At 40.0% G+C, this 18,169-nt stretch overlaps 1 protein-coding gene across 1 annotated transcript in view; it reads left to right on the top strand.

Annotated features, from left to right (window-relative positions):
• The window catches only part of LOC306739858 (zinc finger matrin-type protein 4-like), a gene marked incomplete at its 3' end in the record, with an annotated part of 91,318 nt that extends 82,360 nt beyond the window's left edge, over nt 1-8,958 (top strand). Inside the window, exon 6 of the mRNA XM_079221923.1 lies at nt 8,858-8,958. Coding sequence (XP_079078049.1) covers nt 8,858-8,958 — 101 coding nt within the window. The remainder of the gene's footprint in view (nt 1-8,857) is intronic.
• Nucleotides 8,959-18,169: the final 9,211 nt, after the last annotated feature.

Raw genomic sequence — 18,169 nt, 5'->3', positions numbered from 1 at the left:
CCTCTTTTTTATCTTTCTTGGCATCTCCCTATTCTCTTCTCTTATCCCGTTGCCTGCTTACCATTCGCTCTCCCTGACCTCCAGTGACGTCCAAGCACACTTCTCAATTTGCTGAGAAAATGTGCAGTCTGACTCAGATGTGATGAAATATTCAACAGCTCCCATAAAGGAGGAGGTGTTGTCTTCCAGGGGTCTACATATTGTTGTTGTGTATACAGCACCGTGCAGCTATGGGGAAGAAAGGAATGAGAGGGGGGAAAGAAAGCGTAAAGGCATGAGCGGGTCATTAGCCCTCCACTGTTCCTGTGTTTGAATTGGAGAGAATACACTCTTCAGGGGTAAAACTGTATAGACAGAAAATATAGCCTCACTTTGCAGCACACTATAACTGCTCACCTGTGCTGCTTCAAATGGCTTCTAGTCATTTTGGTATAGCTCACATTTTACTGCAAATAACTGTAGAGTTTGCAAAAGGTTTTAATAGAGCGATATAATTCCCTAACAATCTCATTGAGTGTCAGCAGCACTGACCGGGCCCTCGCACCTTCACACACGTCGAGGGTACTTGCCGGACGCTGGTTGACGTGACATAGAACTTGCTTGACCACTAGACGGTATTTCATGCGTGGAGCAGTGCCGTTGTCATGTCATTTTGCAGGGGCTTAAACCTTGAATGTTTTGAGTCCATCTCTGACTACTCTTTTAAATGAACTCCTGTACACATTTAGTTTTTAAACTAGACTGTCAAAGTAAATGCAGGTCTCTAAACCAACTGTGTGTTTGTGCTGGAGGGTCTGGCAGTACTATAGCAATACATTGACAAAGACAAGTGAGTGAAATAGAAAAGGACGTGCTGTGAGTACAGAGGTTGAAAGAGAAAAGTGGGGTACATTTGCTGTCACTCGAACACTTAAATTAAACACTGAGCTTTCATTTGCAGATGTTTTTATGACCAACTCCTCCTAGGAAATTTATCAGATCCATTTCAAATTTAGGTCAGTACAATCTAAAGACCTTTGTGATCAAAGGTTTTTAAAATCTTGAGGATTCATGGAACAGCGTGGACGTGGTGTAGGGGCTGTTTTATATGGTTTGCAATCATGCATCGAGCTGTTGTAACTGAACTGTACTTTGTCAAAACTGACCCAAAGTTAACATGCTTTATGAGAGTCATGGCTTGAAGAGTTCTGCATGCCAATATGAATGCATAGACATAGCACCACCTACTGGGAAACCATGGCAATTTGGCCGAGAAATAAAAACAATGGTATGGACAAAAAGCTTTTGATAACCTTTGACATTAAACCAATAATGATAACACAGAGAATCTTGTGAGAATCGGACCCGGCGTTGACGATGTGTTTTTCACAAAATTCGAAATGGCGGAAAATGTAAGTAGGCAGAGCTTAACTGGACGTGTGCCAAATTTCAGGTAAATCGGTCGTAGGGGGTGAAAACTATGGGCTTTCACAAAAATTCAAAAAAGTTAGTTTTGTAGGGGGTTTCTTTTCAGTTTACATGTGTTACATATGCCTACCAAGTATCATACATGTAGGCCAACCGTAGCGCTGGGGTGCTTAAATTAATATTTGTAGGGGGCGTTATCAAGCCGAATTTCCATTTTTAAGCATTAAAAACATATCAGTTAACTACATTTTCATAGACCAGACCCACCATAGTTGGGAAAAAGTGTGGGCAACAACTAAAAGGGCTGTTGCCCGCACTTAATATCGAGCTATTTTTTTTTTTTACTTTTGTCCGACACCCCAATCAGATTGGTATTTTCGCCGAGTCGGATTGGTGTGGACATTTAAAAAGCACCTCTTTTCCCTGCGCAATGATGACAAATCGGAATAATAAAAAATCGAAATACTCAGGCCCTAATAAATCAAAATGCAAAAGGTCCTCCGCTCTGACTACGTAGTGCTCTGGCCCTAAATAACACTTAGGTTTGAGCAGTCAGCTGGCTCAAGCCATCATCCTAATGTGGAATATGATCATGATATGCACAAGAGAAGTTTATGGAGCTTACCATGATTAATTCTAAACCAAGAGAGCATGATTAATCTAGAGAAGTGCCACACATGTTGAATTTAAGCTATAATATATCATTTAACTCATTTTAATAATGAGATACTGGTCAATAAAGCAATTTAATTAGTTTTGTACAGCCCAAAATCACAAACCACAAATTTGCCTCAGAGGGCTTTACAATCTGTGCACATATGAAATCCTCTGTCCTCTGTCCTCACGTCGGAACAGGAAAAACGGCACCAAAAAAGAAAAAAATGAAACCGTAGGGAGAAAAGAGGAGGATCCCTCTATCAGAAGGGACAGAAGTGTTATGGATGGCATGTATACAGAATGAACAACATAACAGAGTTACAACACAATCAATGCATATGACTGACATTATTCATATGACAGTTATAAGCAGAACAATGATGACTGCTATTAATAACAGCAGCAGTGGATGAAGTAATAATAATGAAGTAATAATAATAAAAGCAGTTATGGTATATGTGATGTGACTAATAATAATGATAGTTGCAGTGTGTGTCAGCAGAATCATGGCAGAAGGCAATATTACAGTCTAGCTATAACCACCATTCATGTGAACACAACACACATGTTCTACATATGATATGATCTAACACATTGTCTCCCTCTTCTCTGCTTTCCAGCTCTTCAGCCTACACAGCCATTTAGTTGCAGTTCTCAAGATGTTGCTCTTGGCTGTGTTATATTTGCCACTCCCCTTGATCCTGAAATATCTATTAATAATGTAATAGCTGGCCGATCAAGGTCCTCTTCAAAAGGAAACACATGGCAAAGTCTGTTCTCGTGTACACTAGCATGTCCAATTTAAACACTAGATTGGACCAGCAGAAGTCCAAGCATTTTGTTCCAGCTAATGCCTATCCTATCAAGATATTACATCTCTACCCACTGCCCATTTCCAAACTGCGTCCAATTTCAGACACCATCTTATCTGTGATTGGGTGAGCATGCCAGTTTTATCGCTTCAAGGGGTTGAAAACACTTTTGAGTGATGATTTAATTCTGAAAGTCCATTTCATGTCCCATAGTTGCAACCTACAAAGCGATTTGTTTCATACAGTTTTATATTTAGCATATGGTCTTTAAGCATGGACGCCTTGCTGCAATCAGAGACGGATTAAGCTAAACTTGCACCATCTGAGTGGGACAGATGGCTGCTGGTTAATTTAGCGTGAACACTGAACCTACACCACCTTTTTCTTGCTCATAAACAGTCCACACAGACAACTACGCTGCCGATCAGTCGTATTGCCACCATCTTCCCTGTCAATGGCTCAGGCAATAGGTCTCAATTAGCTGAGAGACAGAGAAAAAGACATAACTCAACTCGGCGTACCCAATTTGTGACTTATTGTTCAGTCAATGTGGAGGTAAGTGTGCCAGATATAGACTATCTAGCCATTACCATGCTCTATGAGCATTCAATGAGATTGGATTCTGGTCGGAGCGTGTTTGCTTATTCGTGTGAGTGAAAATTCCCCATTCCATTTCGGGGTGTGCCTCTCCCCCTCTCAGACGATGCATTTTCGTCTGAGACAGACCACGATGATATACAAAAAAAGATATTGATTAATCTGTAACTTGCTGCAACTGAGTCCATACAATACTTTTACGTTTTCAATAATGAAAGACTACAATTATTCAGTTTCCTCAAACGTAGTTTAGAATTATTTTACTGTTTGCCTTACAGGAATATAATAATTAAATTGGGACCGTTTCATCACCAGTTAAAAGTTCCTCACAGTAACAATACCCAACAAGAGTTATGTAGCAAACGTAGGTAACTTATTTGACAACAATAACAAATGTACAGCAAACATACTTATTTTAAGCCAAACCCCAATCTTTTCAAAAGCCTTCCCAAGTATTTTAGTTCCGTAAGTAAACTAAAATCTCAGTAAAGTTATTTTGAAGAGAGACTGTATGCTTATTTGGAGCAGAAACGGTGTCTCCTGCTGTGAATACTACTTTTTTTTTTTTTAAAGAGTATTCATGTTACTAGCGGAAACTGTCCCTGACATCTAATACTGACGTTAGAGGTCCTTCGAGAGCTACAAGAATTTGACAATTTCGGAGTTAGAATGTGTTTCACTGAACACTTTTTTCAATGAAATTATGTTTTCCCTCTGGACTAGTTTCAGCAAGGATGGTTTGCCAGACTGATGCTTCATCCAATCAATGCCAAGTATTTCTTGAAAGTGCCTGCCTTTTTCCAAACCGTTTCTAATGACTGCTTCACTGACTTTCCCGTCGGTGCTCATGTTGCCTTTTGAAATTCCGACTGAGGTCGTGTGGTATTTCGGTCGGATCTGCAGTTGTGTAGCTGAATCTTTGACTCTTGTGTTGGTGAATACTTTTAAGTTCCATTGAGAAAGGTTAACTTGCTAGCACCTTAACTAAATCAGAGTAAACTGTTAATAATTTCCGAGCCATATTAAAGCCGTACTAAAATCCTGTTGTCACACCGCGGTGAGGGTTGTCTTGTCTGGGGTTTTTGTCTCGTAACTTCCTGTTTTATTTTGAAGCCTGACTCTCCTCTCGTTTCAGGTCACTTGCTCTTCCTCATGTGTCACCGGTCTGATTGTCTCCCCTGATCCCTGAGTGGTTCCACCTGTTCCCCATTGCCCTCATGTGCTTATAGTCTGCGTCTTCCCTCTGTCCTGTGCCAAAGTGTTTTTCCTTGTCCATGCACCAAAGCCAGCGTCCACAGTCCTAGTTAGAGTTTTCCTGAAAGTTTTTGTGCATAAGTTGTTTTTTTTCCCTGTTTTTCTTCCCTCCTTCGGGAGCGTTTTTGTAAGAAAGTTGTTTTCACAGCCTAATGGTTTTTTCACTCGTCGAAGAGGACCTAAGGAAATAATAAAGTGCGCCTGTACGGATATCCCCTGCATCTGGGTCCTCCTTTCAGTCCAGGCCTGACAACCTGCCTTCTACAAGTTCCACCGTGAGAATTGTGTCTCTCCTGTGTGAAACCAAAAGTCAACGTTGACTTACTTTAATGTTACGTTAAACAACTAACAGTATTTACGTATCTTAAGTTACATCACTTAAATTACTTATTTTTAGCAAACCATGATGTTTTGATGACCAAGTAGTTTTTTTGCATTTTTGTTTTTTTTTAAACCGTGACTGTAATACAGAAGAAAATGTTTCACTCAAAACATAATTGAGAATGAAGTTTAGTTGCATGGGAAATTATTGTGTAGGAGTCATTTTAATAGATAGAATAATTCAGGTTCCTCAGTGCTACAAAACACAATTCTTTAAGCATTCAAATTGTTGATCCTATTAACACATCTGCCATGAAAATAGGCTTTTCAAAGTTTATCAGATACCTGTGTATTTTTTTCAAAGCTGATGGAAGGAGACTCACAGCAGCTCAATGATTTTGAAAATGTCTCTTGTGACTTTTAGAAGAGTTGTTTTTAGCGCTACAAGGCTATGTGAATTCCCCAGAGACCAAGTTAGCCAGTTAAGCTACTTTTAGCCTTAGATGTTTTGTAAATACATCCACAGTTTCACTGAGATGAGCTCATTCAATTACATTTACTGAAATTTCTCATTAATCATTTTTTGCTTGAGTGGATTACCCCTAGGCTACTTTATTTTCTACTGGTATTTGCTTAAAGGAGCAATATAGAGCATTCAGCGCAGCAAACAATTATTTGCTATGTTAAGATATAGTGGCACAATGTCCTGGGCAGAGAATAAAGTAACTCTCGTTCCAATGTGTGCTGGTATCAAAGTTTGTCCTTGCTTTGTTGCTTTTAGTGATGTGAGCGTGCTCCACTGTCTAACTCATGGACTCTCATATGGCGATTACTGCTGATAACGCCGTCTGCAAATTAATGAGACTTCAGGGCACATTTGTCTTCCTCTGCATCCTCTCCTGAGCTGCTAAGGCACAAGTTACCCAAAACAAATGATTCTCCAATGACTGTCTCTGAAAGTAGGAGGTAGAGGTGATAGAGGGGAAGTGCTGTAGAGGCCAGAAGGCGCCCTGCGCTTAAGATAAAATAAGATAATCCTTCATTAGTCCCGCAGTGGGGAAATTAATGGGATTACAGCAGCATAGGGTAAAGTGCAAACAAGACATAGTAAAAAAGAAGCAAGATCAAAACAAGTATTATAAATAAGCAATACAAAAAAAATTAAAGAATCCACAGTAACTGAAATATTATACAGACAGATTAACTTATTGCACAGTGTATTTATATTGCACAGGTTTTTAAAGTTCTGTGGGCCACTGGGAGCAGAGCTGGTTGTGCAGCTGCAGGAAGGAAGGACCTGTGGTACCTCTTCTTCACACACCAGGGGTAAAGCAGCCGGTGGCTGAAGGAGCTGTTCAGAGCTGCCAGGGCGCCCTAGAAGGGGAGGTGTTGTCCATCAGGGATGATAGCTTTGCCATCATCCTCCTTTCTCCCACCACCTCCACCGTATCCAGAGGACACCCCAGCACACTGCTGGCCTTCTTTAACAGTTTGTTCAGTCTCTTCCTGTCGGCCATCGAGATGCTGCTGCCACAGCAGACCACTAAAAGATGGCTGATGCCATTAAAGAATCAGAGGATGTCTTCAAGAGTGCTCCCTGCACTTCAAAAGATCTCAGTCTCCTCAGCAGATAATCTGCTTTGTGTGTAGTCAGTCCAGTTTATTGTTTAAGTGAACACCCAGATATTTTGTTACAATCTCAATGTCCATTCCCTGGAGGAGAGCGTTTACCACCAGCTATTTGGTTTTACCAGAGTTGATGTGGAGGTATGAAGGTAGATTTGTGTATTACGCAAACAAAAAAAATATGTTTTGAGAGCAAATTTCTCGTTTGTAACTAGAATTTCTGGCTACAATTAATAAACCTTTGCTCTCAAAATAAAAACCGTTGCTTTCAAAATACTCTGTATGAACAATATGTGCAGATACTCCCATATCTGCACATATTGTAGAACAGACCCTCGCTGCCTGCTGCAGAACCTTAATGTCAGCTTATGACTGCATCTGGGGACGACTGTGCAAAATTGAAATCTCAGCCCTGGTGGCGGCAGACTGACAGAGTGGTTATTGTGCAGCTTATCCGAGGGAACATGAAAGGGAGAGATTTACTTCTCTCTCTGTGGAGAATATTTCTCTCCATCAAAATGTTAGAAGAAAATAGCTGACATAAATACAAAAAATAAAAAATTCATGGAAAGATCAACTGCCACTACCCTGAAAGAAGAAAATAACTAAGCTTTCTACATTTCAGCAGCGTATTCTTTGGTGGGTCGGTAGAGTAAACAATCATTCATGGGGAAAATTAGATTGAAGAGGATATGGAAATGTGATTCAATGAGCAGCGTGACATTTACATTGTCTTGGCCTTCTGCTCTGAGGCATATTTATGAAGGAGTTAACGCAATTGTGAGAGCAAAGCAATCAAGATCGCTATTTTTCATACCACAATAAGATTAATACAACATGACAGCAATTACAAAGGGTGCTCATAATTTGCAGCAACAGGGCGCTGACTCAATACCTCCATTATCACAGACAGTGAGAATGTTGTTGATAAACGATCTAAAATAAAATAGATTAATCATTGAATTTTGTTGATCCCAAATAAATCATCAGACACCTCAATGTTTCAGATATATATGTCCTTAATTGCATTGATTTCCTTAACTTTTTGACATTAAAGTAATCATCTATTAGACTTTCATTAAAATAAAAGTATGTTTAATCATTTGCCAAATGAGTTAAGAATGGTGATTTAGCCTTTTGCCCACAAACTGGGTGTCTGTGGCGTCGTTCCCCGGTATAATCAAAAGTGGCGCTCTATGGGAAGATCCAAAAACACACATGGAGCTTAAGCAGTAGTTCAGAAAGGAAGAAACTCTCATACATTTCACAGTCTGTGTTTCTCCCTGTGATTGCTATATCGGCTGATTGGGGGGCGTCCACTTTAAATAACCAACCAGATGCTGCACAATTTCCATAAGCCAATCATATTGTTGCTGTCAAACTTTTAAATAGGTTCTCCACTCTGCTGCTGTCACTTATAATTTCCTTGACCGGTTCTTATTTCCTGGTCTAATGTGACAGTTTTGTATCTGCCGATCTAACGTGTCCGCCTCTAATCTAACGCGACCGCTCCTTATTTCTAGGTCTAACGTGTCCGCTTCTAATCTAACGCGACCGCTCCTTATTTCTAGGTCTAACGTGTCCGCTTCTAATCTAACGCGACCGCTCCTTATTTCTAGGTCTAACGTGTCCGCTTCTAATCTAACGCGACCGCTCCTTATTTCTAGGTCTAACGTGACCGTTTCGTAAATTAAAATTACATTTCTAAAGAAATTTAAGTTTCTAGTTTTAAAATATTCCTTTTCTATCTTGATCTACAGTGGTCACTTGGGAAAAGGTCCAGTGTTTGTTTGACCAATCATCCACCTTGCCGTTCTCCCTATGCAGAGGACGATGATTAGAAACTTATTTATTAAACACGTACATAAAAAAACATACTTAATTTAGACAAATGTTGGAAAACACACACAGTTTCACATCAAGTATCAAATTATAATCCAAGAAATCTGGCACAATTTGAGCTGTAAAACATTATATGTATAAACATTTCTTATCAGGAAATACAACAAATGTGTCTGAAGTATTTTTCAGATTCCCACTCACAGTAAGACGTGTTTTTGAAGGAAGTTTGTCTTGGTTCACAGTGTGCAAGAGGCAAAGTTAAATGTATTTATTAATTGGTTAATTTATTCTATAATCCTATGAAAATTCAGGTTTAAAAATGTGTTTCTGTTTGATTCCAGGTCTGAAACGGAGCTATACCTGTGAAGTCTGCAGCGTCACATTGAACTCGGTGGCACAGTACCATGCACATCTGCAGGGCTCAAAGCACCAAAACAAGTGAGTGGATCCCGCTACTGTTCTCTGCGGGAACAGAGATCATTTCCTATTAACTATTAATGCTGCATTTCTCAATTATGTGTTGTTGTTTTTTTGCTTCAATCTGTGTCCTTTAATTCCACTGCTCCTTAAGGTGGACTTTGTACTCCAGATACATTACACATGTAATGCATGAATGATTAACGTATTGAAGAAAGATGCAGAGGCAGACTTTTCAGTTGCGCCCATTTTGCTGAGGTCATCCGGTGTTTGTTTCCATTAAGACAGAAGAGGAACTTTCATCTCTTGTCGATTTGTGTTGTCCCTGTGGAAAAAAAGTGGTGGTGTTTCCGAGCACCATAGTCGATTTAGAAAAGCTTTAATTTTAATGCAGCAGGGTCTGACAGTTTTCCCAACTCAGTCCTGGTTCTGTTTTTCCCATTAATCCCTTCTCTCTAGGTGACAGCAGGGCCTGGGCCTCTAGCAGTGTAGTGTCACTTAAAGATTAGAGAAGCAGGGCTCTGCTCTTGGCCAGAGGACGAGATTTTGCAAAGTCAAATGTGGGCCTGTCTGTGGTGGGCTGGTCGCTGCCGGAGCTCCCTCTGCATGAACCTGCATGATTTCATCCGACCCAGTGGCACCGATTACAAGCATTAAGAATAACTAGAGATAGCTAATCACCTCACTGATCGTCATGTTTATTTTGTGGGTCATAGAGAGATATCAATGTTGAGTTGAGACTGTTTCATAACCAATTACAAGTTCCTCACTTAAAGTTAAATAAGATATTTGAAGGAAACCCCTCTAATTGAGTCTTTTGCAATGTAGCTAACTGCTGCTTGGTGCCTGCAGGAGCGCACACAGCTCTATACCTGTATACTGTGTGTGTGTGTGTGTGTGTGTGTGTGTGTGTGTGTGTGTGTGTGTGTGTGTGTGTGTGTGCGCGTGTATTCATGAGGAAATATTGTTTCGTAGTTTCATCATATTATAGTACTTTTCAAAAATAACAAAGTGTAGTTTGGTTGAAAGGGACATTTTAATTGTTATATATTACAATATATACTTTCCTTATATCTTTATTTATTTTTGTTGCTTAACCAATCGTTTGTGCCCTACTCCTCACACATATAAACGTATGGGTTTGAAGTGCTGGCTTCAAACCTCCGTGCTGGCTAGTTTCAGGCTGCACACATCTACAGAGATGCTGATGTCGGGAGACGTGACACGGCGTTCATCAGCCCTGTGCTTGAACCACAGACGCTTTTCTGCCGCCTCGTTGGATCCACTGGGTTTCCATGTGGACAAACACCCCCACCTTGAGTGGGGCAGAGCTCTCTCAGGCAATCCAGACCACACGCGACCCTAAAGCCCCCGCCGCCTCTAAGCAGCTTGATTGTATCCACAAGAGCACAAGAGTGCCTTAGGTCTATTTAAGTAGTTAGTTTCATGCCGGTTTACACCAACAGAATAAGGCTTGAATAAACCTGAAATAAGCTCAAATAAGGCTTAAAAGTAAATGTGTTTTAAAACAAAATAATTCTTTGAAAGAGTGTCATTTTCAAGTTATGTTATTACAATAATGGCATGATTAAATGAATACTTCACCCCCACAATGACCCTTAAATCCTGCCCCCATTTACTTAAATTCATAAAGCATTCTCTTCCATTCATTTACTGTATTTACTATTTACCATAGGTAGAAAAGATATCTGGAAGCTCTGACTGGTTGGTTCTTGTTAAATGACAAATCAAAGTTGAACGCCTGTAATGCCCTGGTCGCGTCTTAGTCGCGCCCTGAGGTGCTTGGGATTGCTTGCGCACCTTTTACACGCGTCTACATTGATAACAATGGATTTGATGGCGCAACAAATGCAACATGTGACAGGGCCTTTAGAACGTCAAGCATGTGGTTTTTCTGTCCTGGAAATGTGTTGATCTCAATGCTGCTATGCTAAATACACATATCGAAATATGGCTTAATCTTCTGTCAGTCAGTCTTTCCAGTGATAAAACTCATGGTGGCATAAGGACATCTATGGACGGGTGGGATCAATGTGATGTTTTTTCTTAGCAGGATTTCTAAATGCTAATAAAACATGCTATCATATATCGGTCCTGGGACCCACTTCAGCTGTAGCATTAGCACCCTTTACCACTTGTCATCTAATGTTTATTTGCATAAAAAACAACTCATTCGCCTTTCAAAACAATGAATATGATGAGGACAATCCTGCATTTTTCCTTTGATTAAAAAACATCCCCTTTTCATTAGTAGTTTCATATTTTTATTGTAAGCTGCTTAAAGCTAGTGTTAGACGGATTAGCCAGTTAGACGGATAATTTACCATAGTTCAATCCACATTTTTATCGATCTGATCTTAAACACATCATAATATGACTCAATGAAATCTCTGTTAATGTTAGCTGTATATATATGTATATATATATATATATGTATACAATTCTTCATTGTTCTTCTTGTTAATTTGTAGTTGTATAGTCTTCTGTCTGGCACACTATCATTGACAATGAGAGTTTGACATTTCAATGTATTCAACATCAGCTAAACAACAACACCCTCATATCGTAATCTAAATTATAGTTTTCAACCAGTGCACTTAATGTAGTTTCCCTGGAAAATTCATAGTTTTTACACACTCAAGTCTCACTCATTGATTTCCCACTAATTGACTATAACTGGCCGCAACACTGCAGAAACCTGATAGTGAAGAATTCTCTAAGGTGTCACTGACAGGTCTATCCAGTCTTCCTTTAGTGTTTCCTCGGGCGTGGTAGACGATGCGAGAGGCTAGCCGGGGGACCAATAAGTCCCTTGAGGCTCTATACTGCCTGCCACAAATCACCATCACCATGGGCCTTGTCTCTCCCATTCAACCTATTTCAAACAAGTAAAACATGCGCATACAAATGATCACATCTTCAAAGCGTGACAAAACGCTCTCTAATAAGCCTCGACAGTTTCCTTCATTGCAATTCAAAACATATTAATTATGTCTGTTCCAAAGGATCAAGATTCAGCTGGTAGCATTTGTTATTTGTACAGCGAGGCTGGTGGAACTACAGTCTCTGCTGGGAAATTGACTGGTGCTTATTTATGGGAAATATCAATTCGCATACCCAATGAGTCCCATTTGAAAGTCCAGTTTCTGTTCAAATTAGCATTAATGAAATACATCATAACTGCTACAATGCAATGTATTCCCATACACTGTTTTTTTGATGTCTTACAAAAAGTAATTCTTAATTTTTGGTGCGTTTTTCTACACATTTTCTATCGTGTCAATTTCCGCTTGTTACATACTCAAAATACTGAGGCATCTAATCAGGATGCCTCCTGGACGCCTCCCATTAGAGGTTTTCCAGGTACGTCCAACTGGTAGGAGACCCCGGGGAACACCCAGGACACGCTGGAGGGATTATATCTCGTTCCAGATGGCCGGGGAACGCCTCGGGATCCCCCAGAATGAGCTGGTAAATGTTGCGGGGGTGAGAGGAAAGCCTGGGTCGGCCTGCTGGACCTGCTGCCACCGCGACCCGACCCCAGACTAAGCGGATGAAAATGGATGAATGGACATACTCAAAATAAATTTGCATCTTAGTTAGGTTTAGGCAACAGACCTTCTTAGTTGGGTTTAGGTAAAGATCGTGACATACTTAGTTAGGTTTAACAACGGTTTTCATAAAAGTACTTTTTAGGTTTAGGAAAACACTGCCTTTCAGATTAAAATAACTACAAAAGTGCTGTTACTGAATTACACAAGTTAGATGTTTGATTTGCGCTCTCGGATTTTGACAGTGATTTGCCTCCATCCAGAGGTGTCAAAAGTATTCACATTCATTACTCAAGTAGAAGTATAGATACTAGGGTTTAAAAATACTTCTGTTGAAGTATCAACTCAAGCTTTTTACTTAAGTAAAAGTGTAAAAGTACTGGTTTAAAAACTACTTAAAAGTATAAAAGTAATGTAAGGGGAATGTATTTTTTTCCATTAAGGACAAACTCTTAAGCCGCATCTCAGGGGCCTATAGTGCACTACCCCACATCCCCCAAAACAATCATTTTTATAAAGGCCATAATGTTTTAAAATGTTATGTTGAAAAATGTGGGATGCACTAGGCTACCCGTTTCAGCTGCATATATGCCCATTTAAAATGATCACATTTTATTACAATGCAAATACATTAAAGTACCATACTCAATACTCATATTTAGTTACTACTAAATAGCTCATTGTGGAAAACAATAAGCTTTTAATTTTTTTTGCCAAACAAAACAGAATGAGTCCAGATATGTGAGCCATCAGGTTGTATCAGTATTAGTGGCTGCAGTGAGCTGCTTTCCTTGACACACATGTTATAAACGGGGTTGTAGATTTGATACGGCCTCTCTCAATTCATGCTCAATATTGAGCTTAGATCTGTTTTTTTTATTTTGAGAAACGCAACAGCAGGAAAAGACGAGCTCACGGAGCTCATGGCGTCGCGTCAAATCGCGCATGCGCAAGCGCAACCTGTTAACGGCGTACCGCAACCATTTACCCGAAAGTACAGGCATCTGTCCATGTATTTATTAATGACTTAGTTTTAGATCTGTGTACTTTGTACTTTTGTAATATGTGAAGCCAGCAGCTCATTGTTGGTAGAAGACACGAGCACTTTGGCTCGTTTCACCTGGAACAGGAGAGCTGCTCCGGGTTCAGAGAGCTGCTCCGGGTTCAGAGAGCTGCTCCGGGTTCAGAGAGTCGCTCTGGGTTCAGAGAGCTGCTCTGGGTTCAGAGAGCTGCTCCGGGTTCAGAGAGCTGCTCCGGTGCGAGGAGAACTCCGGTTGCTCCTCACATGAGCTGCTGTTCATCTTCACCCTGGGAGCGTTTAAAACGCAGATATAGCGGTCTACTTTTCACGCGACATATTTTTCGCAGCGCTCTGTCCGCTGGTGTGTGTGCTCAGCGCTCACCTGTGTGCGCGCACGTATCTGTGGGCAACGGGGCGGAGAGGTTTTTTGTGTGTGTGTTTTTGAACGATGACAAGCCGGAATGAAAACAAACCAAAATGAAATAGTAACGAGGCTATTTTTAAAATGTAGGGAGTAGAAAGTACAGATATTTGCGTGAAAATGTAAGGAGTAGAAGTAAAAAGTCGTCTGAAAAATAAATATTCCAGTAAAGTATAGATACCCAAAATTTCTACTTAAGTAAGGTAACGAAGTATTTGTACTTCGTTACTTGACACCTCTGCCTCCATCCAATTGAAGATGTCTGGGAAGATCGTTGTGCTCTTGTACACAATCTGTTGAATAGATATGAATGATAGTAAACACACAGGGTCTGTGATTCAAGACAGGTTTGCTGGATCACTGACATTGACGCAGACCTGAGGACTGAACGGCCCAGTTGGGAGAGATCCCACGGGGGATCCTCCCATACAGACTGCGTGGACCCACCCGTTAAGAAGTGTCAAATTATTTTTGGATCATTATGAAACCGTGGTGAGACTGTAGGTCTGGGAAACACTGGATTGGTCACTAGAAAATGACAACCATGTAAGGTTTCCTTTTTTGAATCATGCAACAAAAAAAGTGAGATTCCATGAAAAACATAACAGACCCCATACTCCACGGCCAGAGCATCCAAACCTTTCCCTCATTCAGATCACAATATGAACAATACTATTTAAAAAGATGTTTCGATTTCGTGTGACATGTTTCGATTTTGTGTGACATAAAATATATTCAACATATCCCAGATACACATGCATACATACGCCTTGCATATGCATACGTTAAAAGATACATTGTGCAGCCCTACTGTAAGTTATTGACCCACAGGGAATGACCAATCATAATATTAAACTACAATCTAACACTGCTTCCATTGCATTGTTCCATTTAAAGTAGCACAGGATGGCAAGGTTTGTAAAATGTTTGTATCAACAGGACTTTCGATATGGAAGTTCTAATACATTATTTGTTTTAATACTTTCCTCCCAGCGCCATGACAAACCACTTGATAAAGATAACTAGTTGTAAGTAGTTGACTGGGAAAAGGGCACTATACTGTTCCTATGAGTTACTGAATGTTGATCTTCGGCTTCATCCAACGAAGAAATTGAAAGAGAACATAAGAAGTCTGGACAGATAGAATTCTTGAAATTATCTCATTAGTAGGAAGCTGTTGTGAACGACCCGTGATTCTGACTGCTGGAGGGCTACATATTGTGCAAGTACAGGGCTTTGTGTGTGGAAGCTGAAAACTGCCTGGGCTGAAGCAGTGGGAGTTTTCAGTGACCATATTTTCCCAGCATTCTTTGCCCATGTATCTGCTCTGTGATTTCCAACAATACAGCAGGAGCTCTGTGAATGGCCAGGCCATTTTTACACGTTGCACCCATTAGCTGCTCAGTGGAGGGAATTGTACAAACCACTTTATGTGTAAGCAGTTCCCATGCTGACAATTTCATCTGGTTGGGACAAAGGACAGAGGAAGCATCACCTCAGAGAGAGATTGTCATGCTTTTAAGAATCCCAGTTGGCTACAGAGCTGGCAAGTGCCTGTCAATTTACCTGCTTTCTTCTCTTTCTCTCTCTCTTCTTGATGTTCTCCCTGGGGCCTGCAGATACTGGCTAAGGCTCAATGATATGCCAACCTTTGATCGTTTCATTCCCTGTCATTTATATATTCACTTGATTCTGTGGCTGATATAATATTGGAAATCATCTCTCGCTGTAGACAAAGGCACGTCTATGTAAAGAGGACGCATCTTAATGACACATATGTTGCCCCCAGGATTAATTGTAGAAGCTTATTTTTCTTCTTGCGCCATCTTCAGGTCAAAATGTCAGGTGTGACCAAATACCTGCAAAACTCAGCCTCAGCTATATTACTAATTAATAAGTGCAAGCATGCACACCATGTATCACATAGTTACCCATATATCACATATCATTAATTTACAACAATTAGATAGCACAACAAAAAACATGAGAGACATGGCGGGGATAAAATCTTGTGTGTGTGTTCGTATGTAAAGTATGTTAAACTAGTCTTGAATTTACAAATGGACCAAGGTAATCTCCTGCTATTTTGCATGGAGGATTATTAGATGTAAATCTCTCCAGCACTCCAGTATTGTACAATACAATTGATTTGGACAGGTGACTTCATCTAGACAGACAACACAGACAATCATAAGCTGCAACACAGCCAACGCAAGCGAGGCTGTTCATCACGAAGAGGGAATTAACTTCAAAGGAATTTGAAAATGTCCATGTGGAATGTTGGCTTGAGGATGAATTATGCATGAAAAATGCTTCACTCGAGTAATGTGCCGACACAATTTGTCACACGCCACAGGAATACATAAGTTGCAGAGTAGCCGCGTTGGGGGAGTTGATGCTGGAGGTGGTGTGGTTTCTCTGGGCCGTTGGAGGTTGTGCAGCTGGGTAACCTACACTGGCCGCTCGGTGAATTACTTATGAGACCCTTCTTCAGCTTGAGAGGAAGCCTTGATATACAGTAGCGTTAAAAGATTTTTACTCTTAACTTTAAATCTGTGAGTGTGTCTGTGTGTGTGGCGCAGTACGATTAGAAGGCTAGGCTTGAAGTCATGTATCGTCCCCAAGCGTCTTTAAAGGCATGTCCTTCTGTCAGTTTAGGGCAGGGGTCAGCAATCATTCCTATCCAAAGAGCCATTTTGCCCCATTTTCCACCAAATAAAAATTGTCTGGACCCGCAAAAGCTATTTGATATCACAGCTTATATATATATATATATATATATATATATATATATATATATATATATATATATATATATATATATATATATATACAAAAACTAGTTTTTTTTGTAATTATGAAATTATAGAACAATAATAAAGACAATTATTGACATTGTATTGCTATTTTACCTGTTATAACTATCAAGAGGAGAAAAATAAATACAGTCATGTGTCTGCTGCATTGAGGTCAATTAAACACACATCTATGTCAGATATACAGATATGTATGTGTATATGACACAGAAGTATATATGTATGCGTGTGTGTTTCTCATATGTATGCGTAAGTGTTTCAGACGAGTATGTACAGTGTTTTATATATGAGCGTGCATAGGTTTACAGAGTATGTATGTATGTGTAAGTGTTTCATTAGTGAGCGTAAGAGCGTTTCAATAGTGAATGTACAAGTGTTTCATTAGTATGTGTGTAAGTGTTTCAGTAGTGAGTGTGAGAGTGTCTCAATAGTTATGGCCTAAACGGCCCCTCATGAAGCTCAACCGATACGACCCGCCGCCACCCTGGGCACCGCCAGTCAGCAATCAGTCTGCTTTATTCATCGACGGGTACAGCAACTCTAGTCTTCTTCTTCTTCTTCTTCACCACCACCAGTGGTAAATAGGCCTTGTCCACACAACTGCGTTTCCATTTAAAAACGTATATCTCTTACTACGTTTACACCGAGCGTCCACACTACGCCAGAGTTTTAGACTAGATCACCTCAAAGGAGTTTTTACTAACGGACGCCTACCTGTCTCATGAGCTGTCTCGTGCACTTTTCGGTTTCATTTTATTTGTGAAATTCTTTTAAAAACATGTATAATTTTCTTTGTACTTCACAATTGTGTGACACTTTGTGTTGGTCTTTCACATACAATTCCAATAAAATATATTTATGTTTGTGGCGTGTAATGTGACAAAATGTGGAAACGTTCAAGGGGTACGAACACTTTTGCAAGCCACTGTATGTCGGGAGCCCAGCACTGTGATGCACTCCTCAGTGCATCACAGTGCATCTTATCAGAGAACTGACATTACGACGCATAGCACCTGCATTTTGTCTCCTTTGATAGTCTGTGAGATATTTTAGTTAAGGGAAGTGGGATGCCAAAATCCCATGATTTCCTCTGTGGAAGAACAGCTTCCATAGCTCTATTAGTCAGAAACTTACACTTGTGTCAATGATGGAAAAGCCAATAAATCTTCTTTGAGAGAAGAATAATATGTGAAGAGGATTGCTAAATTTCCATCCAGCTTTATTAACTTTATGTATCTGCATTAAAGCAGGAAGTTGTGCAGAATGAAGTCAATAAAATTGTATTGAAAGCTATTTATTACTCTTTATATGCACCCATGCGCGATGATGCTGAAATATGTATGATTTGTTCGTCTTTAGTCTTATGTGTGTATAGGTTTATGTCTGATTATATATTCTGCTGTACT

This window comes from Taurulus bubalis, assembly GCF_910589615.1.
Source record: "Taurulus bubalis genome assembly, chromosome: 8".
In the NCBI taxonomy this organism is placed as follows: domain Eukaryota; kingdom Metazoa; phylum Chordata; class Actinopteri; order Perciformes; family Cottidae; genus Taurulus; species Taurulus bubalis.
The sequence above is the reverse complement of the archived record's forward strand: the minus strand, read 5'-3'. Positions and strand labels throughout refer to the sequence as shown.